This window comes from Nannospalax galili, unplaced genomic scaffold (assembly GCF_000622305.1).
Source record: "Nannospalax galili isolate Female #2095 unplaced genomic scaffold, S.galili_v1.0 scaffold102, whole genome shotgun sequence".
Classification (NCBI taxonomy): domain Eukaryota; kingdom Metazoa; phylum Chordata; class Mammalia; order Rodentia; family Spalacidae; genus Nannospalax; species Nannospalax galili.
Genome location: NW_008351958.1, coordinates 3,334,579 through 3,360,002, shown reverse-complemented (window position 1 = coordinate 3,360,002; position 25,424 = coordinate 3,334,579). Strand labels below are relative to the sequence as shown.

The 25,424-nt window shown below is 39.5% G+C and overlaps 1 protein-coding gene and 1 non-coding gene across 5 annotated transcripts in view; both read right to left on the bottom strand.

Moving 5' to 3' along the window:
* The window catches only part of Terf1 (telomeric repeat binding factor 1), a 39,435-nt gene extending 21,249 nt beyond the window's left edge, over positions 1–18,186 (bottom strand). For all 4 annotated transcript variants that reach the window (XM_008848882.2, XM_008848883.2, XM_029553973.1 and 1 more), the window contains exons 1-4: positions 17,875–18,186; positions 12,308–12,403; positions 2,791–2,912; positions 597–683 (exon numbers count right to left, since the gene is read on the bottom strand). In XM_008848882.2, the coding sequence (XP_008847104.1) occupies positions 597–683; positions 2,791–2,912; positions 12,308–12,403; positions 17,875–18,160 (591 nt within the window). In that variant the 5' untranslated portion in view covers positions 18,161–18,186. The remainder of the gene's footprint in view (positions 1–596; positions 684–2,790; positions 2,913–12,307; positions 12,404–17,874) is intronic.
* Positions 18,187–24,287: 6,101 nt separating this feature from the next.
* Positions 24,288–24,427, bottom strand: LOC115066924. The gene has a single exon (XR_003846367.1). It is a non-coding gene; the product is annotated as a small nucleolar RNA SNORA8 (small nucleolar RNA).
* Positions 24,428–25,424: the final 997 nt, after the last annotated feature.

The window sequence follows — 25,424 nt, the reverse complement described above, 5'->3', positions numbered from 1 at the left end:
TATTGACTTGAATATTATACACAGATACAAATTATAAATGATCACAGAAGAAACTCTAGCTGGGTATGGTGGCACAATTTGGAGATCCTGTCTCAAAAAGAAAAAAATAGACTATAGAAAGTAGTGGGGGACTAGGTCTGTTAGTATGTGCCTATAATCCAGTATTATAGAGGTAGGGGCAAAATATCTTGAATTTTGAGGGCAAGTTGGGACAAATTACCAGACTTTATCTCAGCACTACAACAAAGAAATAAATACAAGAGGAGGAGGGACTCTAGAAAAATAAGCAAAATGTAATGACCCTCTATACCTATGCTGTCCAATGTGGTAGCCACTAATTCCATTTATAGCTGCTGAGCCCTTGAAATATGATGACTATCAAGTTGGACACACTGTAAATATAAAGCATACACCATTTTTCAAAGACTTGACAGAAAAAAAAGGGTGTGTAAAATACCTCAACTTTTGTATTGTTACAATTATTTTTTAATACAGTGAGTTAGGTAAAGCATTCCTTTTCTTCTTCAGTTTTCTTACAGCTTTTCTCATCCTATCTAAACAATTCTAAAATTCTATGGTTTAATTTAAACAATTACCGTGTAAGAATCTGGATCACCAAATACTCTTTTAAACACATCTTCTGCTTCCTTGAAACTGCCATTTTCCATACAAACAGCTACAGCCTTAAAGATAAGATGACAAATACATACCTTAGGTAGCTTATTAAGATATTCAATCATTGCTTAATTGACATAATCAGACAAGTTGAAATATTTCATTTAGGACATTTTTATGCAGCTTTATTTGATAAAGATATGAAGCAGTTGTTCGGAGATGAAATAACTGTGGTTTAAAAAACAAAAATTTTTCACTAATTCTGTGCATGTTTACAAGTAAATAAATGTTCAGCATATCTAAACAGGCATTAATAAAGTAGAAGCTAATTCATGCACTGCATAGCACGCTGAACCTCTTGATGCTTGTTTCCATATATTTTGAATGGTGGAAACAATGCACCTACTTCACAGAACTATTACAAGGATGTGAGCTACATGTGATAACGCTTAGAACACTGCCAGCAAAAGTAAACAACATACTACATGTTACTGTCACCCTCTCAACTTTATGGTAGTATAGTAAAATAAAGGTCAGCTTTCTTTAGCCTTCTCAAAGATTGGGAAAACATGAAAAATGTCTTTGTTCTGAGATGAATTCTTACAAAAAGAAAGCAGTAATTTTTCTGACCATCATCTTCTTCTTTTTGGGTCCTAATTTCATTTGACAATCACTACATTAAATATGAGGGAAGTAGGAAACCACCTTGGGTTTTTCTCTCTTGTACAACCTAAGAAAAGAATGACAAAACTTCTATAAAAAAATGAAGAAAAAACCTATTTAACTAAGAAAGCACCTAGTATTTGCTTTGACTACTAGCAAAACATATTTTCTCTGCAGTTACGTTATTTTCATGGTTTCTTATCCTTAATGTCTATTAAAATTCCCTTAGCATGGTTAAAATTATATGTACTCTTGCTCATAAAAATCCATGCATGGCATGTGAGGCCTGGGGTTCAATCCCTAGAATCACCACCCACCCCCAAAAAGTAAGAAAACCATAAACATCTACTTTTTTTCATATTCACCATCCTTAGATAAAAAAGGAGAGAGTATGAGTTCCTAGGTGTTGAAGTTTGCTTGGTAATTTTTAAATAGATGCAGCATTTCTGTAACATGGGGACAACATGTACCTAGTATGGAATATTAAGTTCTGGGCCTTAGGATTCAAGTGAAGATTATAAACGAAGGGTCAAATTTTGAAATGAAAAGATTTGATTAAATTTTTCCCTAGGTTTACTGTCCAGCTTCTGTTAGGTTCCCCTTACTTTGAACGTTAAATGTTTTCAAATTTGCCACAGTCTTCACTGTCAACCTGACTAGACTTAGAAGCACCTAGGAGACACACCAAGAGGTATGTCTACAAAGACACTCCAGAAACGTTTAACTGAGGAGTTCCCACCCCGAATTTGGGCAGCACCAATCCATGGGCCAAGTCATGGACTGAAGACAAAGGAGGAAGGGAGTGAACTCTAACATTCATCCCTCTCTGCTTCCTGACTGTGGGCACAAAGTGCCCAACAACTTCACTTTCTTGTTGCCATGCCTCCTCTGCCATGACAGACTGCATCCCTCATACTATAAGCCAAAATAAACCCTTCCTCAAGTTACTTTTTTCTTTTTTTCATAAAGATTTGTTTTGGGGGGGCCAGGCGCTGGGGGACTGGAGAGATGGCTCAGCAGTTAAGAGTGCTGGTTGTTCTTGCAGAGGACCCAGGTTCGATTCTCAACACGCACATGACAGCTAACAACCATCTGTAACTCCAATTCCAGGGAATCTGACATGTTCTGACCTCCACGGGCATTTCATGACATGGGTGCACGTACATGTAAGCAATATATTCATACACATAAAATTAAAATAATAAAATAATGGAAAAAAGATTCATTTTTAATTACATCTGTGTTTATATGTATACACAAATGTGCAGGTGCCTGAAGAGGCTAGAAGAGGGTGTCAGATTCTTTGGAACTGGAGTTACAGGCTGTTGTGAGCCTCCCAACATGGACGCTGGGAACCAAACTTGGTTCCTCTGAAAGAGCAGCATGTACTCTTAATAGTTAGCCATCTCTAGCTCCTCAAGTTTCTTCCTCTCAGATATTCTGTCACATCAATAAGAAAAGCAAATGATACAAAAGTCCAGCAAAACAATAAAGACAAAATAGTGCTCATACCTGAATTTTAATTAAATTCTGTATTTCTTCATGAAGTTTATCATGCTCCTTTTCAATTGAAGCCCAAATCATCAGGGCTGATTCCAAAGGTGTAATACGTTCATCACTTTCAAACTGTGCATCTTTTAAAAAGCAGAAAAATAAGTTAACTTAGAAAGTCAAGTAGAATCTTGAAAACTGGATTCCTTTTCAAATTTCTGAAGCTTATGCTACATGCCAGGCACTATTTTCATACATGAACAGTTCAGGTAAAAGATGAAACTATAAAATAGCTTGAAACTTTTTATTTATTTTTTTCAGATAGGGTCTTGCTATGTAGCCCAGGCTGGCCTGAAACTCTAAATCTTCCTGCCTTGGCCTTTACAGTGCTGAGATATAGATATACTTTTATGCCTGACTGCCATTTTAAGTGTCTTTAAGGCAAAAGTCCTTTTATTTGATAATGCACAATAATTATATTTTAAATTTGGGAGACAGGAGCCACTTACTAGCTATATTCTTTTAAAGCTCCTGTTTTCTAGCTATTTTAATTTATTCTACAGCTACTATGCAACAAATGAATATAATCAAGAAAATTTTAAGCTGAGTGTAGTTTCACAACTAACAATTTTAAATAGCATATCCTTTTCGCATCTTGAAAAACTCAATTGAACATACAGTGTAAATATTAGTAGTTTCAAGTATTTTTATTTTCAGTTGGCCCCTTTTGGTTTTCTTAACATTTTAGATTAAAAAAACTCATTCATTTATAATCCAAGTTGTGCTGGGTTCTTAAGATACACACAAACAAGAAAAATCACTAGACATGGTAACTCAAATCTATAATCCTAGTACTTCAGAGCCTAGGCAGGAGGATCACTGAGAGTTCAAGGTCAACCTGGGCTACATGGTCAGACTTTATCTCAAATCAATAAATAAAAACAAAAAAGTATTATCTGTCCATGTAGAATTCAAAAATTAACAAATGAAAAAATGTAGAAAAATGAATAGAACTCATGCATTCCTTGAAACACATTATTATGCCTTTGTTCTACCCCAGAATCATACAGACATTTTAAAAACTATGGTTGAGTAGGTACACTCTCAGGACGGAGACTGTTTAAGCTCTAGAGATAGTGTATTTGAAGAATAGGGCCTGGTGATGCTGCTTAGTGGTAGAACTGAGCACATTACCCGGCACACACAAAGCCTAGCAGTAAGAAAAAACAATCAAGAAAAACAACAGAAAGGATAAACAAAAAATAACCAAGTAACAAGGACAAGGAAAGGAAGGAAAACATATAGGAAAGATGAGGTAGAAGGTAAGGCAAAGGTACACAAAAGATATTCCAATTGATTACTAAATGTAGTCAGGCACTGTGCTATTACCCTTGTTTTCTTAAGTAGGACTAGAAACCTAGAGAGGTCACATAGCTAGAAAGTGGTAGAAGCAGATAGGAGGACATTTAAAAACCACTTAACTGTGTGTCTTTTAAAAAAAGTTGATCTTAGTAGATGGCATGATCCTGCACTCAAAAGACCCCAATAGCTCCACTAGAAAACCCATAGGTTTGATAAAAATCTTTGGTAAAATAGCAGGATATAAAAATCAAAATGGGGGGCTGGAGAGATGGCTCAGGTTAGGAGTACTGGTTGTTCTTGCAGAAGACCCAGGTTTGATTCTCAGCACCCACAACTGTCCATAATTCCAGTTCCAGGGGGTCCAACACCCTCTTCTGATCTCCACAGGGACTGTATGACATGGGCACACTTACACACATGTAGGCAACACACATGCATTTAAAAAAAAATCAAAATGCAAAAATCAAGGGCTGGAAAGAAGGCTCAGTGATTAAGAGTACTGGTTGCTCTTGCAGAAGACCTGGGTTCAGTTCCCAGCATCCACATGGCAGCTAACAACTGTCAGTGACCCCAGATCTGTGGGATATGACACTCTCTTCTGGCCTCCAGACACTGTACGACATGGGTGCTTTTATATACAAAACACTCATACACATAAAGACCCAAGAACTATCATGCACAATAGCCTCAAAATAGAATAAAAGACCTAAGAATAAACCTAACCAACAATGCAAAAGATTTGTGTAATGAAAATTTTCAGGCACTGAAGAAACTGAAGACACTTGAAGATGAAAAGACTTCCCATACTCATGGATTGGCAGAATACTGTAAAAATGGCTCTTTCTGAAAGTAATTAACAGATTCAATAAAATCCATCAAAATTCCAATTATATGTTTTACAGAACTAGAAACAAAATCCTAAAATTCATATGAAAACACAAAAGACACCAAATAGCCAAAACAATCCTAACCAGAAGAACAATGATACAGGCATCACAATACCAGATCTCAGGCAATATTACAGAGCCACCGTAACAAAAATCGTGTGCTACTGGTTCAGAAATGACATGCAGACCAATGGAACAGGATGGAGTACCCAGAAATAAACCCACAGGTACAGCTACCTAATTTTCAACAAAGATCAAAAACACACATTGAAGAAAAGGCAGCATCTTCAACTAACAGTGTAGGGAGACAATACTTGTACAAAGATGAAACTAGACCTGTAACTCTTATTCTGCCCTCAAATCAATTCCAAATGTATTAAAAATCTTAATCTAAGTCTTGAAATCTTGAAACTGCTCATGGATGCCGGCATGGTGGTGCATGCCTTTAATCCCAGCACTTGGGTGGCAGAGGCAGGTGATCTCTGAGAGTTCAAGGTCAGTCTAGTCTACATAGTGAGTTCCAGGCCAGCTGGGGCTACAGGCAGACCCTGTCTCAAAAAGACCAAAAACAAAACAAAAAAATCCCTGCTAACGGAAAACATAGACAAAACACCATGAGATACAGACATAGGCAAGCACTTTCTTAAAAAGACTTTTATAGGAAATAACTCCCCAAATAGGGGATAACATGAAATTAGAAAGTTTCTGCACACCAAAGGAAACAATCACCAGAGTGGAATACAGCCCATAGAATGGAAAAAAAAAAAATCTTTGCCCACTTTCATCAGACAGAGGATACATAAAGAACTGCAAAAATTAAATATTAAGAAAAAAATCACCCAATCAAATAGAAAATGTACTGAAGAGATCTCATAATGTAGCTAAATGGAATATTTAAGGAAAATATATATTTTAATCCTTGTTTTCTCCCTGTTTTTGTCAGCCAATTTCAGCTGACAAGTTTGTGGTTAGAACAATAACACAGCTAGCTACAACCATTGGCCTTGTGTTCTGATGAAACTTTCTCAATTCTGTCTCAGATGGAGACTTCTGAAATGATTTTCAGACATAAGATTTTTTTAAACATTTGTTTTCTTTCTGAATTTATAATAATTTGCCTGATTTGAGGCTGTGTGTAAATATTTCTCACTAACTCACTGCCTAAGGTATAAAAGATGAATGCTTCCTCTTTTCAGGGTCCTCTGGCCTGGTATTGTCTTCTCTGTCCTGCAACACTTAAAGGAAGAAATACAAATGGCCAATACATTTGGAAGTGTTCAACATACGATCCAGTTCTATCAGTCCTGGGTCTATAGCTGAAGGACAACTTCAGTCAACATACTACAGAGACACTGGCACGTCCTCAGCTAAGAGATGGAAACAGTCTAGGTGTCAAAGAGATGGTTCAGTGAGTAAAGGTGCTTGTTCCCAAGCCTGATGACCTGAGCTTGATCCCCAAGACCTACATGGTAGAAGGAGAAAACCAACTCCTACAAGCTGTCCTCTGACCTCCACAGGAAGCCATGGCATGCATTCAAGCACATGTATATACATGCACACAAAATAAAGATGAAAAACAACAACGAAGAAATGAAACTAGCCTACATAACCATGACTAGATGAATGGATAAAGAAAATGTGGTACATATACACAGTGAAAATTTTGTAGCCATACAGAAAAATGCAATTTCCCCTGCAGCCTGAACACCTCCAATCTATACACCCCCACTGTGCCCCCTGGCTAGCCTTGGTCCAGCCTGGCTCCAATACCTTTGCCTCTGATCTCTGGACTAGCTTCCTAACCCAGACTAACTAAATCCTCTCGCATAGTTTGTTAAGACCCTCCACAGGCAGTCCCCTGGGCTCCTGATCTGCCTGACACAAACTGGTCCTCCTAAGACCTTGACAAGTATACCACACACCACCCATCAAAGAAGCTTCGTTTTGCAACTGATGGAACTACAAAGTTCTAAAACTGGTCACATAGAGACTATACGTCTGAGATGCCAGTCCCAGGGGACATATCTACAGTGGAACTTCTACACCCAAGGTTCATGGAATATAGCAGAACAGGGGGTGGAAAGAATACTAGTGCACCCTTCAACTCTCATCAGTAAACCTTCCTTATACAACAGAGTGCAGTGCATACAGAAGGCCACAACTGGCTAAGTTTTAGAGAATAAGAAACTGCAGTGTGTGTGTCCTGGATAGGACTCCTATATTAAACCTCACCCACCCACAGCTCAGGGACCATGGCAGAAGAGTGGGGCAGAAAGGTTGTAAGAGTCAGGGTTGATCCATGAACATAGGGAAACAGAGGCTTTCTCAGGCCACTGGAAGCTTGGACATGTAAACTTGGGGCAATGGTGGCATAGAGCATAAGATCCATGCATACTCAATCAGACAGGGCCCAAAGTGGAGTGAGGGAAATGGGCAGTGGGCTGGCCCTAGCCAGGGAACTGTTAGAGACTGATTACTGCTAGGTGAGGGAGCGTACACCTTACTTACAATCTCTAGATAGGCTAACTAGACTCCTATGAACTTGTACCAAAGGACATCTGGTCACAAATGATTGACTGGATAGGACTTAAGAGTATCACGGAATGTATGGGGTCTGGTGTGTGTGTGTGAGAGAGAGTCTGTGGGGGCAGGGATGGGGGAGAGGGTCTAAATTTGATTAGGAACTACTTTTTATGAAATGTATAAAAACTCAGTAAGAAATAGAAAAAAAAGAAAAAGAAAAACAAAATCATGACATTTTCAAGAAAATGGATACAATTAGATATCATACATTAGGCCAAATAAACCAGAGTTAGAAACACAAATACATGTTTCCTTTCTTTTGTGGGCTCTAGATTTGAGAGAGAGAGAGAGAGAGAGAGAGAGAGAGAGAGAGAGAGAGAGAGAGAGAGGAGAGGTATAGGTCTTGAAAACAGAAAGGTGACTGTGAGAGGGAAGAAGTTCGTTTTTTGTCTGAGTCAGGTCTTACTATGTAGTTCTTGCTGGCTATAAGACCAGGTTGGCCTCAAACTCAGAGATCTACCTACACCTACTAAAGACATCTACCACCACATCTGGTCAGGAGGAAGAGATCTTAAGGGGGAGGAAAAAAAAGTAATGGAATACATGTGACATGGAAGCAGAAGGTGGAGCTATTCAGAGGGAAGAAGACAGGCAAAAGGGGGTGGGAGATAGGGGAAGGCAGCGGGGGAGGAGAAAGCAGAACAAAGTATAATGGTATCTATGTATGAAAATGCCATCCTGAAATCTATTATTCCATATGCTTACAAAATATTTTAAGTGATTGGGGGTAGGGGGGTGATACAAACAAAACATGATCTAGGCTGCATAAATTCCTTACCCCATACGATGTTAGCACAATCTGGATTCTCTACCATGTATTGGAATTATTGTGTATACTGTTTTTCATAGAGTTTTAGAACTTGTAGTTTGACTCAGAGCCACACGTGGTCCACAGTAGTATTCACTGTTGGACAGTGAGTAGTCTTGTAGAATGTGCACTGTTTGGTGCCAAATGTTAAGTGTAACCTTCCTTTGGTGTAGCCTTAGTTTTTTCACATTGCCCCTTACAGTTGTTATTAATCTGTCCAGAATTCAAACAATGCCATCATCACCATCAGCATCAAAATGCATTTCAGAATTAACAAGAAGGTGGTATGGCTAGAATACATGGTATAAAGGAATGAGATCAAAATGCAAAGGTAGTGCTGGGAAGCTCAGCTGTAGAGTGTTAAGCCTGGTTCTACTCCCAGCCCTACAAAAAAGAAAACTAGGAAAACACACGCACACACGCACACACGCACACACGACACGCACGCACGCACAAAGAAAAAGGAAGAAACCAAAACCAAAGAAACTACTTAACCTTTCTTATTCATTCTTCATTTGCTTGTGCCGTGTTCTAGTGTGTGTGTGTGTGTGTGTGTGTGTGTGTGTGTGTGTACTTGTGAGGCACACATGCGTTTGTGCCTGTGGAGGTCAGAGGTGGACACCAGTATATTTCTCAATCATTACCTTATTTTTTGAGACAGGGTCTCTCACTGAACCTGGCACTACAGTCTACAGTGGCCACCAGTTTTTAGCTGAGTCCTGGGACTCCAAATCAGGTCCTCATGCTTTTGTGGCAAGCATTTTACTTATTGAGCCATTTCTCATCTTTCTAAAATTTACTTCAATATTTGTATTTCCTAATATGCATCTTTACTTTTTTGTTTTATTTGAGGCATAGTCTCACTCTCTAGCCCTGGCTGGCCTGGAAATTGGCAGTAATTCTGTTTCAGCTTCCCAAGTACTAGGACATAAGAATATTATAGCACAAGGAAAAAAAAGGTAATAAACTGCAAAATCATGTTGCAAAAGACAAGGAACAGGATGGAAGTATGAGAATGAGGCAAGCCAAAGTTCTAAAGAGTCTCTTTAGAGGTGAGCAGATGACTGGTATCTGTTTCCTTCCCTGGGCTTACTGGGATAAGGCAATGGATCTGGTATACTGCAGGCAGCGGTATTTTACTGGGGAAAAGGGAAATAAGAAAAGCTCCTGGTGGTTTCCTTGGCATTGGCTTGGTGGACTGGACTCTAGAGGAATTACAAACATATGATTGGCTTGTCTCCACTGGTCATCTGCTGAATTCTACAGCAGCGTCGGAGGCTCAGAAATTCCTAGTCTCACAGATCTTACTGGCTTGGGAAGCACACACCTATAATCCCTGTACTCAGGAAGCTGAAACAAGGGGAGTGAGACTTCCAGGACAGCTTGAGGTATATATACTTATACAAAAAAAGTCCCACGAGAAGAGAAACCTACCAGACACTAACATTTTCCCTTGAGATATCTGCTGTATTTTAAAGGTACATGGAGTTAAAGCTATATGTCAGCCCCTTACAATCATTCAGCAGTTAAAATGCATCTAGTCCAGACATACTGTAAATACACAATATTAGTCCATATTATTTACTACAAATAATATCTCATCAACATTTTCTATAGATTACTTGACAACTTTTAGAAATATTGGATTATTGAGTTAAATAAAATAGTATTGAAATTAATTCTATTTCTAGTTGTTTTAATTTAAGCATTAGCACATTAAAAATTATAAACATGTTTCACATTTCCATTGGGAAGTGCTACTATACAGCAACCACTAAAAGATTAATATGAAAAGGTTATATATACTGAAAATTCCATATGTAAGTTAGAATGAAATTTTATGGGGATGTAGCTTGGTGGCAGAGCACACGCCTGACAGGTACAAGGTCCTAGGCACAAGGCACTGTAAAAGAACTAAACTACTACATCATTTAAGTCACTTATGATGAAATGCATTGTTTTTTGCTAGCTGATACTAGTTATTTTACCTAGGACAGATATTCAAAAGGCAATCCAGGTGAATTAAAGATAAAGCCACAGGGTCAGGATGGATATGTGGCTCTGGGGTACGGCATCTGCATAATGTGCACAAGGGTCTTGTGTGTAGCCTTAGGGCTACACACAAAATCTTTTTTACCCCTTGTTTTCAAAATAACTTTACTTGGAAAGAGCCCAAGATTTGTGGTAACTATCTTACATAAGCATTGCTTTAGAATATGCTGCCACATCTGATTCATTCAACAATTCAATTAACCACAATGCTTCAAGTTATAGTCTACAATTTTAAAATTATGTCCACATCAGCCTGTTCTTAAACCATAGGCCCTAAACCACACAGTCCTCTCCTGCAGTTATTTTATCCCTGTTGTATAGCAGTTTCCTCCCAACTGGAACATTCAGGTGAAGTAAACAACTCAAAAGTCTCAGGTCCTCCCTGAAACTTAGCTGATGCACAAGGTCCTTCCCTCTCCAAAGTTAAATAAGCAGTAAGGTCTACTGAGGAGAGGAGACTCTCCAACCAATTGAGCTGCCTACAAATGGTGCAAAGATCCGCAGGGTTCTAGCTTTTGTGAGCTGTCATCCATCCTGGGGTGAGCTTTCAGTGATGCAGCTACCTTTGAGTTGTTCATGCTCCTGTAAGTAACCACAATAAACTCATTGCTTTACCAACCTGGGTTTTGTTGGTATTGCTACTTTGGTTTGTCATGGAATCCATATGTGGGAAGAGAGTGTAGACACGTGTTTATATCCCCCCAGGAATAATGTCACACCACAAACCTGAACTTCAGTCTCCAAATAAAGCTGGCTACTCGGCTCAGGTATTGTTTTAGTACACTGGAGTGGTACTAATTTTCTGGGATTTTATGTAATACATCTTTATAAACAAGCAGGTTCATATAAGTACTACTCACCACTCAGGATTATTTGGAAAGTATTTTGTAAATTGTGACGGTCTGAATGAGAATGTCCCCCATAGGCTCCAAGTATTTGGGAGGTCTTAGAAGGTCTGGCTATGCTGGAGGAAGAGTTCTTAAGCCTTGTGGGATCTCAAGTTGCTCTCTTGCTTCCTGTGCCTTGAAGAAGTGAGTGCTTAGCTTCCATTCCTCCTCCAGACACCTTTGCCTCAATGCCTTCCCCCCCAGATGGACTGTAATTCCCCTGGAACCGTAAACTCAAATAAACCCTTCCTTCTATAAGGTGCTTTGGTCAGTGTTTCTATCACAGCAACAGAAAAGTAACATACACAAATTATAAAAACCAATATAAAGTATGCATTTATATACTTTACCAAATAACACTTTAAATGACCATGTTGTAATGATCAGCCATTATAATAAACTGAAGATGCTCATTACAATCTAAAATGAACTATGGAAATAAGGGAGATAAATTACAACTATAAACCATGTTTCCTTGTATTAAGTACAGGCACCAACTTTAAATAAAAAGTTTCAAACATAGTTGCCAGTAAATGCATTATGCATATGATAGCTGTCATCACAAAGCTATATAATAAAATTCAAGTGAATAAAATCTTCAGGAGTCTGTGCAGCTCCTGGGAACTCATCAGAAATGCAAATGTCAGGGCTTCACACACATCCTTCCCATATTTGAAATTCATGGTGGTACAAAATGACTTAGCACTTTTTAAAGAAATCCTTTAAATAATTAAGAAGCAGGCTGAAGTTTGAGACCCACTGCTCTAAAAAGATAAACCTGTATTTCTTTGATTTGCTGTAGATGTTTATGTATATATGTATGCCATATGTGTATATGTAGGTTAACTTTCTAGCCTCCAAAAGGAAAAGGAATAAAGACAGCTCCCATCAGTTTCTCAACGTCTTATACTTAGATATAAACTAAAAGACTTCTAATATAAAATAAAATATGTATTTACCAAGGGATTGTCCTGCTGCAAGTCTTGTCAAAAACTGACATATGTACACAGTTCTCAACTGATAAGCTGTAAGACTGGATAGTCCATGAATAATAGCTAAAAAAGAAAAGAATAATAACCTTATTAAATTATTACTTAATCCAGTAGACCCACTATGTAGTTGAAGTATTAGGTTAACACTGAACATAATTAATCATAAATTTAGAGCTGTAGATTTTAATTACTTAATCAATTACAAAAAAAAAACCACAACCAAAAAAAAGAATAGCATTGTAATATACTCTTACAAACCATAATTCAAATGAGAAATATTTAAAAGTGCTTTCACAAGTATCCCTCTATACCAAAGAAAGTTTCATATTTAAATTATGAAAGTATCAAATTACTATGAAACTTATACATAAAATTCTTCATATTATAGAAAATATTATATATATAATTTCTGTCAAGGTTTCCACTGAGTTTGTTTAGTTCAAAGCTATGTATTTTAAAACATCTATTTCTCAAATATTTGAGTACTCATGAAAATGTACCTGGCAGTGAATATGTACACTGGCAAGTTAATTACATCCCTGGATCTCAGTGAGCTAACATCATGCTATTATCAATACCATGGCAATGCTAAATATTACTAAAATAAAAATTCATTAAAAAGCTGAAAAAGACAAATACAGACTGTTATAGAAGCATGCAGCAAGTAAATTTTAGAGTATATTTAAAGATCTTTTAGGGGTAAGGATTGCTTCTCTAAGGAAAGGTCTAAGCTAAAACTTCAAAGTACCTCTATTAACATACTTCACCAAGGGCTCAATTCATGTATATACAATAAAATCACAAATAATTAACAAATGAAAAAATGGTCCTGCAGCTACTAGGCAGAAAAAATAGTTAACTAATTTCTTCAATTCTACAATGGCATAAATTTATTCTTTGACTCAAATTATCTGGACTATGGAGTCAAACCAGTCTTAAATAAGAGAGCACAAGTTTGTATTGTCATTAAATATATACTGAACATCTACTGTTAGTCTGATGGACTCAGAGATAAGACAGCTGGTCCTTGTCCTTGATGAAGGTTTTGGTTGAGAATAAATCTGTTGAAACAAAGTTATGCCAATTACTAATATCTTTTGTTTTTAAAGGGGGACAGGGTCTCATGTAGCCTAGGCTGGCTTTGAACTCACTATGGAGCCCAGGATGACCCTGAACTTCTGACCCTCCCGCTTCTACCTCCTGAGTGCTGGGGATGTACACCACCATGTGTAGTTCTACACAGTGCTGGAGAGCAGACCCAGGCTTTTGTGCATTCCAAGCAATCACTCTTATCAACTGAGCTATATTCTCAACCCCCTAAAATCTTAACAGTATCACAAAATACAGGTAGTCAGCCTTCTGCATCCATACATGAAGATTCGACCAACTGCAGACTTAAAAGTATTTGAAAGAAAAAATTGCATCTATTCAAAATATAGACTTCCTTTCTTTGTTATTATTCCTTTTTATTAGGTGTTCTATATAATCCAGAAGTGATTTAAAGTATATGAGAAGACGGCTCAGGTTATATACAAAAACCAGGCCATTTTATACAAAGGACCCAAGCCTCAGGTTTTTGTAAAAGCAGAGGTGAAAGATAACATCTTTGAACCCCGGGATACCAAGAGAGAACATAAGACTATAGTATCAGACAACCAAAAGATCTTATTCTAGGAAAGAAAGAGCCCTTTGATTTTTACTTCCCTGAATATTGAATTCAGTCTACTCTGCAGCAGTTACAGGAACTTCATACTCCTTTACCATTCTGTTCATAGCACCTGCTAGGTATGCTGCTTTCAAAACAAAATCTACCCACCCAGGGTGAACCAGCTATCTGCTTTTTTTCCCATACTGCTAAAAATAAATTTAAATTTAAAAAAGGATCTAATTAATGGCTGAAAATGATTGCAAAATAATCACAAATGTATCTGAGGCCTAACTATAGGCAAGGCAGTCTGGCATTCTATAACAGTGATTTTCCTCACTGGGTATTTGGCAATGTCTAGGGCCACTTTTGGTTGTCTCCAGAGCAATCCATGCACAGGAGATACTCCCACTCTCATCCTCTTGTAAAAAAATTATATGATCCAAAATGGTGCATCCTTTCTTCTCACATATTAATTCATTTTCTCCTCTTGAAGGTCCTACTTTGGACTTATATTTTATAGGTAAAGAAACCAGGGAACCAAGGGAATAACATTACTTTAGGTGTTACAGCTATAAAGAATAAACCCTGACAACTCTATAGGCCATGGTCGAGCTTTATTTTGTTCTTAAGACAGGGACTCCTTGTGTAAGTCCAGGTTGGCCTCAAACTCACTGTGCAGTCCACATTTGCCTTGAACTGGCCATCTTCTGGCCTCAGCCTCCTAAATGCTGGGATTATAAACCCATGCCACCATACCCATAGTAGTTCATGTTCTTTATCACTATCCAACACTACTACTTGTGGCTAGGATACGCAAATAAAATTCTTAAAATAAATTTAAAAATGAGAGCACAGAGACAATACTACATTCACAATTTACATATAAGAAACTGTTTACTCTTTCTAGAGTTCCTTGCTCTAAAAACAATGGGGACAGTCTTAATTCTTATGACTTGAGTTAGAACCTGGAAAGGAATTTTTCTATCCTTTTAAGAGTACTTTCTAAACTATTTTAAATTGATACAATTATTGTCAAAAGGATGAAGAATCCCATATGCCCTTCAAGTTTCTCCTATTAACATTTTACATTAATATGGTACATGATACATTAATGAACTAATGTTGATATATTAACTAAAACCTACTGCAGTATTAAAGTCTTTTTTCTGTGACAGGACACTACATTACATTTGGCCAACATGTCTCTCTAGACAGTTGAAAGTTAGGAGTTTACTTGGTTATAAAGACTGCATTTTGAGGAGTATTAGGAATTTTACAAAACATTTACTGGGATTTGTTTGATGGTTTTCTCATTAGGTAGGAGTTAAGAGTTTCTGGAAAACCAAAAATAAAATTCTATCTTCATTATAATATTGCAAGTATACATAATACTATCTATCACTATCGATGTTGACTTTGAAAACCCAGGTGACAGTATTTGTTTAGTTTCTCTACTGTAAAGTTATCCTTATTCCCAACTGCCTTTTATTCCACTTTCCACTCTGTACTCTTTGGAAGAAAATCCCTATCTGTGGCCCACATTAACATTTCTCTAAAAAGCTCCGTTTCCTTTACTGGAGAATGGTATTAAGAGACAAGATTTAGTTGTTAGATATATTTGTAACCAGGGTTAAGTTGCTTCTGTACCCTTTCATCTAGCAGAGAACCCATGTCTATGATGGACACATACAATTTGTGTGCAGATGTATACATGTATGCACAGGGAAGAGGACAACCTCTGGTCTCAGTCTTCAGGCACTGGATTTTTTTTTTTTTTGAAACAAGGACTCCCACTTGTTTGGAGCTTGCCAAGTAGACTACGCTGGCTAGCCAGTGAGTCATAGAGAGTCACCTATCTGTCTCCACAGTGCTGGGAATACAAGTGTGTGCCCCCATCCTGGGCTTTTTAACATGGATTATGGGGATCAAACTCAGTTGTACTTTACAAACTATACTATCTCTCTAAACTACCCAACACTCCCTCCCAACCATATAACTTAATATTTCTATATATCCATCTTATACAGCTTGGATCTAGAAATGTTACCCAATGGCTCTCATATTAAAGGTTTAGTCTGAACTTTAGCATTTTTTAAGAGATTGTAGAATTTACAGCCATGGGGTCTAGTGGGTCATTGGGGGAGGGGGATCTGTCTTTAAATTTTTTTTTATTTATGTGTATGTTTTGCCTACACGTATGTGCACTCTTGTGCAATGCCTGAAGAGGTCAGAACAGGGTGTCAGATTCCCTGGAACTGGAGTTTCAGATGATTGTTAGCTGCTATGTGGGTGCTGGGAATTGAACCTAGAGCCTCTGGAAGAGCAGCCAGTGCTCTTAACCTCTGAGCCATCTCAGCAGGGAGGGAGAGGGGGTATTTAAAAGTCTTTTTAAGAGGACTGTGGGACTCTGGTCTCTTATTCCTGTCTCATTCTTACATCCCAGCATTGAGCAGTTTTGCTCCTTTATGACTGCCACTTGGATGCTCAATGCCAACTTTGAAAAAAATACTTTCTCTGAGGTACACTGCCCTTAACCTAAAAATAGTAGTGATAGTCTAGATTATGCCTCACATCTAAAAGTTGCCGGCTTTGCTCTTTCATTCCATTAGGAGCTCAGTACCATGATGAGGTTCCTCTTCCACAGGCCTTGAAACAAGCCATCAACCAACCAGAGGCTGAAATATCCAGAACTGCCAAAATACACCTCTTCTTTATCTTGGCTGCTTACCTCCAGTCTATGTAATAGTGACATAAAGCTGATACCCTATAACTGTATGTCCTAGTTACTTTCTATTGCTGTGACGAAAACCAAGTTGGGGAGAAAAGGGTTTATTTGGCTTACACTTCACAGTCCATCATCAAGGGAAGCCAGACAGGAACTCAGAGCAGAAACCTGGAGCACAGACCATGCAGGAAGGCAGCTTACTGGCTTGCTCCTCTGGCCCATGCTCAGCCTGCTTTCTTACAGAATACAAGACCACCTGCCCAAGGGTGGTACTGTCCACAGTGGGTTGGGCCCTCCCACATCACTCAACAATCAAGAAAATGGCCCACAGACATGACCACAGGCCTGGAGGAAACTCCTCAACTGAGGTTCCCTCCACCCTGATGTGTGAAGTTGACAATTTAAGGTCTCCAGCACACTGATGTTTCCAACACTAATCAATTACCATATAGTAATGATATATTACTATATTCTCAAAAGAGGTTTTTTAATAGTCTTATGTACGGCCAAGTGTCTTCATTTCAGGATTTAATGTTCTACTGAACGTTATTTACCTTACCCACGCAATGGTTCCAGAGTTATCTGTGAGGCAAATTCCTTTAATTGTAATGTGACCCAGGGATCTGGAGCGCGCTCCCTCCCTCTTCTCTTAGTTCCTGGCTGGCCAGGAACTCACAAAGATCCGCCTGCTTCTGCCTCCTGAGTACTGGGACCAACTGGGTGCGCCACCACTTCCTGCCCGGAGGACCCCTCTAACTTGGTATCTCTGATTAACTAATACACTTCTCTATAAATAAGACCACTTGCCTAACTCAAGAGTATTCTTATAGCGAAGATGAAATGTCAGTATGGTCTGCAGAGAATTTCATATTAAACATTTCATTTACACTGTAAACGCAATGATTTAATGACAAATCTGAATCAATTCCAGAGTATCTTTCCGTTTTCCTTCAAAAAGCTGCACTGTCTGCTGGGTCTGGCGATCTTCACCCATCATTCAGTCACCATCGATCTGCTCGACCTCATTCTAACTGACTGGAGAGACTGACAGGAGGCGGGTCGCCAGGGCCTAGGTAAAGCGCAGTTGGTCTCGGCCTCTCGCCGGCGTCAGCGCCGGAAAGCAGGCCTCGGGCCGCAGCGCAAACCATGACCCGCACTCACCTTCCGCGCTGTCACGGGTTCGGCGGAAGTCTTCCGAGCGACCGTCGCGGAAGGCCCGGCACAGAGAGAGGCAGAGGAAGTCCAGCATCCAGCCAGCAGCCACCGCCTCGGCCTCAACCGCGAGCTCTGCCTCCTCCTCCTCCTCCGGGACCCCCAGCTGCATCCGGCACTCCAACTGCCCCGCATCATCTCCCGCCGTCTCCTTTATCTCCTCTGGGGACTCCGCATCTTTTCCGTCCCCACGCCCCCGCGCGCTCGGAAACGCTGAGGAAGCGGCCTCCGCCATGTTCAACTGCGCGCGGGTCGCGCTCCTCAGAGCGCCGCGCGCTGATAGGCTCCCGCTGGGGGGCGTGGCCTGGCCGCGGTGCGTCTTTCGCCCGGGAGAGTCAGCCAATCGCACCGCTAGGATGGGCGAGCGGCTCGAACTTGGCTGTTGATTGGCCGCGACCTCCTGGTGGGGGCGGATTGAATTTCTCGTCAGGCTGAGGCGGGGTCTTCCGGGTAGATTGAGCAGCCACTGACCGGAAGGTTAACGCTTTAAAAATGCAGCTCGTGCTGTAAAGGACAAGGATAATGGAAGCAGCGCGTTTTTCTTTCTGGATAGTTACAGGAAAGGAGATAGTTTACTAAAAGGGAGGTACAGAGAATCCTGGAGGTATCAGGCCACCTGTGACCCTGCTCCCATTGGGCAGGAAAGAACAGAAGCGCCAAGGTGAGGTCACTAGTGACTTTTTATGAGTCAGTAACATAGTGCCTGCCTCTCCCCAGTGCGTAAAATGGGGGCTTCACGGACCAAGCTCTCTTGGCTGAATGAAGCTAAGGGGGACTAAGGGTTGTCAGTTTTTTTCTTGCTGCCACTTTTTTATCCTGGAAGTTTCTCCTTTAGCGTTTCCCTGCCTCTTTCCCCCTGAGAGTTGGGTTCCCAAAAGTATTTTTGGAGCGCAAAAGGGTGATGATCAATCATCTTCTATAACTGCCAACATGTTGATGATGTGGTAGTCCCTGGCTAAGTTAAGAGGGACCATAAGACTTTCACCCTATTTTTTCTCTTGGTCTGAGAGACTTTGGATTTCTAATCTTAGAAGTTGGCTGGAACCCCTGTGGCGTAGGGAATTTAGTTTGAAATTGTTATGTACTCTAGAAGACCCAAATGTCACATGATTAAAATAAGAGTTTTAAGGAGGAATACCATGACTGTGCCTACCAATGACTTTAGAAAGGTGAAAGCCGGGAAAGCTGCGGCCATGTTGTTTCAGGAGAGTCATTCTTTCAAGCTTGTTAGGAATGTGATCCCCTGGATTGTTAAAAACAACAAAAAACACACTGATGGTTGTATGTTAAGAATGAGGCAAGATATAAAGAATTTGAAGAAACAATCTGATAGTGGAATAGATTAGAAGAAAGTGTTAGGTTGTAACCACTGAGTACAGTGTTGAAAGAGAAATAATGAAAACCAGAGCATAAAGTAAGGCTGCTCCAAGAACTCTTAAATAGAGTTTATCTTTGTATTATAGCTGGGACGCCTGTGATGTCTTAACTGGTATGTCAGTAGCTTAAACTAATACCCAGGATTTAACGGGAAGACCTTTATAAGGCCTGAATTAGACTTTAAATTAGACTTTAAAGTCTAGTTCAGCTTTGTTTTGTGTTACTTCAACTGTTTTGATCTTTGGTTATACTTTCCTGTTGGGTACTTAAGACCATGGAGGTAGCAAAATTTAAACATTATCTTTTTTTATTGTTAATACCAGTTAAGGGTTTTGTCCTTAAGGGTCATTTGGACTTGGGAGGAGCCCCTGCCTCCTCTAGCCTTTATTTTATCAGTTCATCTTTTGAGAATAAGTCAAAGGCCTTCTTTGACAGTGTCTTCGCTTGGAAGCATTCAGAAAAATTTCCTCTGTATTGACCTTCCTCCTTGAAGAATGGACTGGTTAGAATCCACTCCAACCATGGTCTCCTTGAATAAAAGAACCAGAGTTACAAGGAACATTTTGAGAGATGCCCCACTGATCCGTTGGATGTAGTTGACTTTGGAGGGCATCCCAAACTGGCTATGAAAGCATCATTCCCACAGGTCTATGTAAAAGAAGGCAAAACAAAATAGGGGTGAGGACAGGGTCAGGTAATGAGAGGGAATTTTCCATTTTATGATTTTTTAAAAATCACCCCAACTGGGTTTGGTGACACAACCTGTAATCCCAGCATTTGGCAGGTAGAGACAGAAGGATCAACAGTTCCTGGCTAGCCTCAGCTTCAAGTCTGAAGCCAGTCTGAACTACAGGAGACTGACTGACTGAATGAACGAACGAATGAATGAATGAATGAATGAATAAGTGAATAAAAGCCGTTGAATGTGATGAAATACACTTATCCCAATACTTGGGAGATTCAGACAGGAGAATTGCAAATCTCAGGCCAACGTGAGGCCTCGCCTGGAAATTTATCTTAGTACTAGAGTTTTTGCCTAGTATACCCAAAACATTAGGTTCAGTCCCCAGTACCATAACTAAATACATACATATAGCCATCCCTTTGAGTAAAATTAGGCAATTTTATATTCTTGCCAAGATCAGTTTGTATAGCAGTGTCCATAATTGCTGCAGTGGCTTTATCAAAGTTCACTAGTAGACTGTTACGAAGGGAGAGATACAGTCTGTTCTGTAATGATTTTAACAGCACAACTTGAAACCAAAGACTGCTGATGATGAGCGGCACATTTCAGTTCATATTCATGGGGTTTTGGGCCCTAAGGCTTTCCAACAATAGAACACTACTACCAGGCAATGGCTTCTCACCTCTAGAAGAGTTGATTATGGATGCCACCAGAGATCCTGTAGAAAGATTCCCATGAAACCTAGATAGCAAGCCCCATGCTGCTGTATTTCCAAAGAATGCTTTTACCTTGTACTGTTTCCCCAGGAACATTTTGAAATCCATCTCTAAAATTCTTATACCCACCATATTGAATATTTGTGTTTTTACTGTCAACTAAGGTTCTATAACCTGTGTTAAAGGCTCACTAAACCTTCATGGTTGTAGAGAGATGGAATGTTGTGGCTATCTTTAGTTCTGTTAATAGCCATGTCTTACCAACCTCTCTATATGACCTAATGTTTGTTTGACTATTAGGTTAAACTTGAAATGTATTAATTTAGCACATCACTAGCTTCTGCTAACCTTAGAGCTAAGAATGATACAGCACCTGAAACCTACAAGAGACATTTCTCTGAACTTGCTGTAGCCTTGCATACCTGTGCCTCTTCCCTGCATTTGATAAAAGCATTGATTTATGAGTATCTTTTAGTCTGTGACTATAAAAGTTCATGTAATGCGGGTGCTAGCCAGCCATGACGGACAGTACCTGAAAGGGGGAGTGAGGATTGAAAGAAAAAACAAGAGACAGAAAAGATACTTGGGAGGGATGACAGTAGTGACTGACGCCCCGGTTTATTTCAGTTCTGCCTTTTTATACAGAAGAACTCAATTCATTTCAACAGCTGTTTTTCCCACCTGTATCTGAGGGTGGTCAAATACTTCAAAGGCTTTTTTGATCTTTTTGTTTACCACTATTGCTTCCAGGTCGGATATTGTGAGACTCTCCATATAAACACATTCCTCCTGATTAGGCAGATTAGGTAAACACATTCCTCCTGATTAGGCAGATTAGGTACTGGTGTGCCTAACACAAACTCAGTAAACAAGCCTGCCACAGCTCAATGTACATAATAGACTAACAGCTCCCAACAATGTAACCTCTTCCACAGTACAACATGTCATTCAGGGCAACTTGGTCACTCATTTCACTCAGAACAAACTTTGGAGCAAGGACCGTATCTTGCACCAATATTACCCTTATCTGTCATTAATACAAACTAATAGCTTCCTTATGAATAGTTTGTATTGCTTAATTTTTTTGCATTCCTAAGTGTCTTATCAATATCTAAACTACAAATCTACTTTTGAAACATCTATTTTGATTATCTGCATTGTTCACATTTCTCTAGAGGACAAAACTGAGAATGAATATATATTACAAAGGAAATTTATTATATTGTTTTATATGATACAGCTGGGTGGTCCAACAATAGCCATCTGCACAGTGGAGAGCCTGAGAACTTGATAGTGGCTCAGTCTATGAATATGGATACTCCCAATCTGGTACTGGCAGCCTGGAAGAATCTTGCACAGCTACTGGCCTTCAGTCCATGTTGGAAGGCCAAAGAAGCTGGGCTCCAATGTTAGTGAAGCATGGCAGCACCAAGGTAGATGCACTCACCAGCAAGGAGGGAAGGTGAGCAGGCAGATCATCAGCTGTTTTCTCATTAGAATCTTTGTATCTAGGCCAGAAAGTGCTGACCACTTTAGGGGAGGGTCTTACCTCCAAAGTTAATTCTAGAAAATACCCTCACAGACCTGCTCAGAAGCATGTCTCTTAGTTGATCCAGATCCAGTCAGGTAGACAACCAAGATTAACCATTACAGTACCTCTTATGTGTTGTGTACTGAGCTGGAGTGGATCCTGGTAAGCCAAATGATGCTATTCTTCTCCATGAAGAACTATAGTTCTGCTTGGGAGACACATAGCCGTACTGTACATGAACATTAATCAATGAGTGGTGATAATCACACTCCTAATAGGACTTTGATTATTTAAGAGACTAAGCCAGAGAGATGTCTACAAGATTTGAGCAGAGGTGCACAGGGGAAAGACCTGCATTTGACTGATTTGTTTGTTGTTTTGTAGTGCCAAAAACCAATCATTTTTCTGTCCTCTCACACAGTTCTTACCTGTTCATCCAACTTCCTCATTTGGGTGTGGCAGACTTCATATTATCTGAATTTCTAAGGACAAGGCCACCCATTTCTTTGCTTTTAAAAATTTCTCCTGAGATTGTAAAACAAAACCAAAAATGATGGCTACCAAATCCCACAAATAAAATAAATCTCTCCACTTTGAAGTAGAGACTATAATATGATATTCAGAATATATTTTGGCTTTAGCCCATGTTTCTGGCTTGGGGCCTCTATAATCCTTGTAATTTCCTAAGTGACTAGAACAATAAGAGTATCTTTTATTAAAATATTTAGTCTTAAGTTTGACATGATAGCTTATACCTGCAATTGCAGCACTTGGGAGACTGAGGCATGAAGATCAGGAGTTTAATGCCAACCTTGGCTACATAGCAAGTTCAAGACCAATCTGAGCTACATGAGACCCTGTCTCAAAAGAACTAAAACAAACAAAAACCCACAAAAATATTTAGCTTTTGTCCTTGGTTCCTGGAGCAGGTCCAGAGCCATAAAAGTGAAAGAGCACTTCATTTCAAATAGCCCCTTTCAACTACCCAGGCACTCACGTTAATGTGATGAATTTTGCAAAGTCAAAACTTTGAATATGGGGCTAGGAGTCGGGGGAACAAACCATGTGCTCAGAGAACTTACAGCCCTATGTCCCATGTCCCAAGAGGGGAAAGGAGCTGAAGGTTGAGATGGTCACTAGTGACACATATTTTAACTGATTATGCCTACATATCAAGGTCTCCATGAAATCCAGCAGGACTGAGATAGGGGACTTCCAGGAAAATGAATATGAATATATCCACATGCCAGAGGGAAGAGTGACACAATCCAGCTCCATGGGGACTAAGATGCCTTTTTGGGTCTGCTTTATGTATTTCCTCAACTATCTTTTTATTTGCATCCATTTAGAATATCCTTGTCAGCCTGCATGATAGTGCACACTACTTGACCTGGCTTCTTGATACAATCAGAAGACCAGTAAACAGGAAGTATCTAAGGCTGCTACTGGCATAACATGCCATGAAATACTATTTTACAGTATTTTTTGTAAGTAGAAGCAGTACATTCTAAAATAATGATAAAAATATACCAAGTGGACATAGTGGTACACATTTGGAATCCCAGCACTGGAGGTGGTGGAGGTAGGAGGATTGTTGAGTGCCAGCCTGAGCTACTGCTAGGGGACAGGATGGATGGATAGAAGCACTTTATATTTTGTATTATAAAGACAAACTTGTACTCCATATTGTAAAAAAGAATTCACTACCATGATATTAATAGCTAAATATGTACACACTGTAACCGGTTTACTTGTTCTGAGCTACCCCTCCTCCAGCTCAGATGCCCTTGGAGGAATCAAGGTTGACAGTGGCAGGCACTACCTTAGACTCAGCACTTCAGTGCTGAGCCCAGACATCCACAGAATGAGGGAAGAGTTCAGGGGATGACAACAGGCATTGCAGACATATTACAAGTCTCAGAAGTGTGGCTGGCCACCTGACCATAGGGGTAAAACTAAGCTGCAAAGTCCTCCCTACCCCAATATAGTCTGCTGGATAAAGATGGGGTGGAAGGTAGGTTTTTTGTTTTTGTTTTTGTTTTTGTTTTTCCACAACTGTATCAACAGAAATACCAGGTTTAATAAGTGCCAAAGCCAAGAAAACCAACAATGCCAGATAGCGAATTTCTATGGCGCTGTTCTTTGAACACACCAGCAGGATGGAGTTGCTGAGTACACATACCATGCAAGGCATGGAAGGTAGCTTTGAGGGTGTTAATCTGCTGCCTTCTCAGACTGACAGCTCTCTGAATAAAGCACAATTTAAAGTTTTCATTCCTGTCACTGCTCATTGGCTTTGCGGCGATAGGCATCACAAGCTCTCTCATTTGGTTACACTACACAGTGTGTTCTTGTCTCTAAAATAAAAAAAAAGTATAGCATAGAAAATATATAAACCAGTAACACCATCATTTGTTATCAGGTATTATGGGATATAATTCTGTGTGCTAAACTTTTATGTGACTGGCAGTAGGTTTTTTTTACATCAGTATCACCAGAAGCTCATGAGTAATGCCTTCCTTCCATTATGCCATTACTACAGCTATGGCAGCAATAGGTCACAAGAAATTTTCAGCTCTTTTCAGCTCTCTTACAATCTTAATGCTATGACCTTCCTAAACATATGTCCATCATCGGCTGAACTGTTACGCAGTGCATGGCTGTAACTGGAAGATTTCAGAATTCAGTCTCCATGAACATTTTAAGCCTTTATTTAAGAAAACTACCTTCTGGTGTATGCCTTTAACAAGTCACTGATTAGCCAATATTTTTAATAAAATGCATCTGCCAAAATTGAAAGTGATAACATGTGGGAATAAAATAATGTGACTTTGAACTTCTGGAACCTGGACAGGGAACCTGTTTCTATCATTTTCTCCCTGGAAACAAACCAACCCAGGATGAAACAATACATCCTGCTGATGTTTTCTACGCCTGGATAGAAAGATAAGGGGAACTATATTGATCACAACAGCAGAGTCTCTATTTAATAAAACAGCACAAGAGCCACATGCATAATTTTTTGTGTTTTAGGCAAAAGGTTAAGTAAAGGAAATCAAAATTTAAAAGGTAAAGTATGCCTTTAATCCCAGCACTTGGGAGGCAAAGGCAGGCAGATCTCTGTGAGTTCAAGGCCAGCCTGGTCTACAGAGTGAGTTCCAGGACAGCTGGGGCTACAGGGAGACCCTGT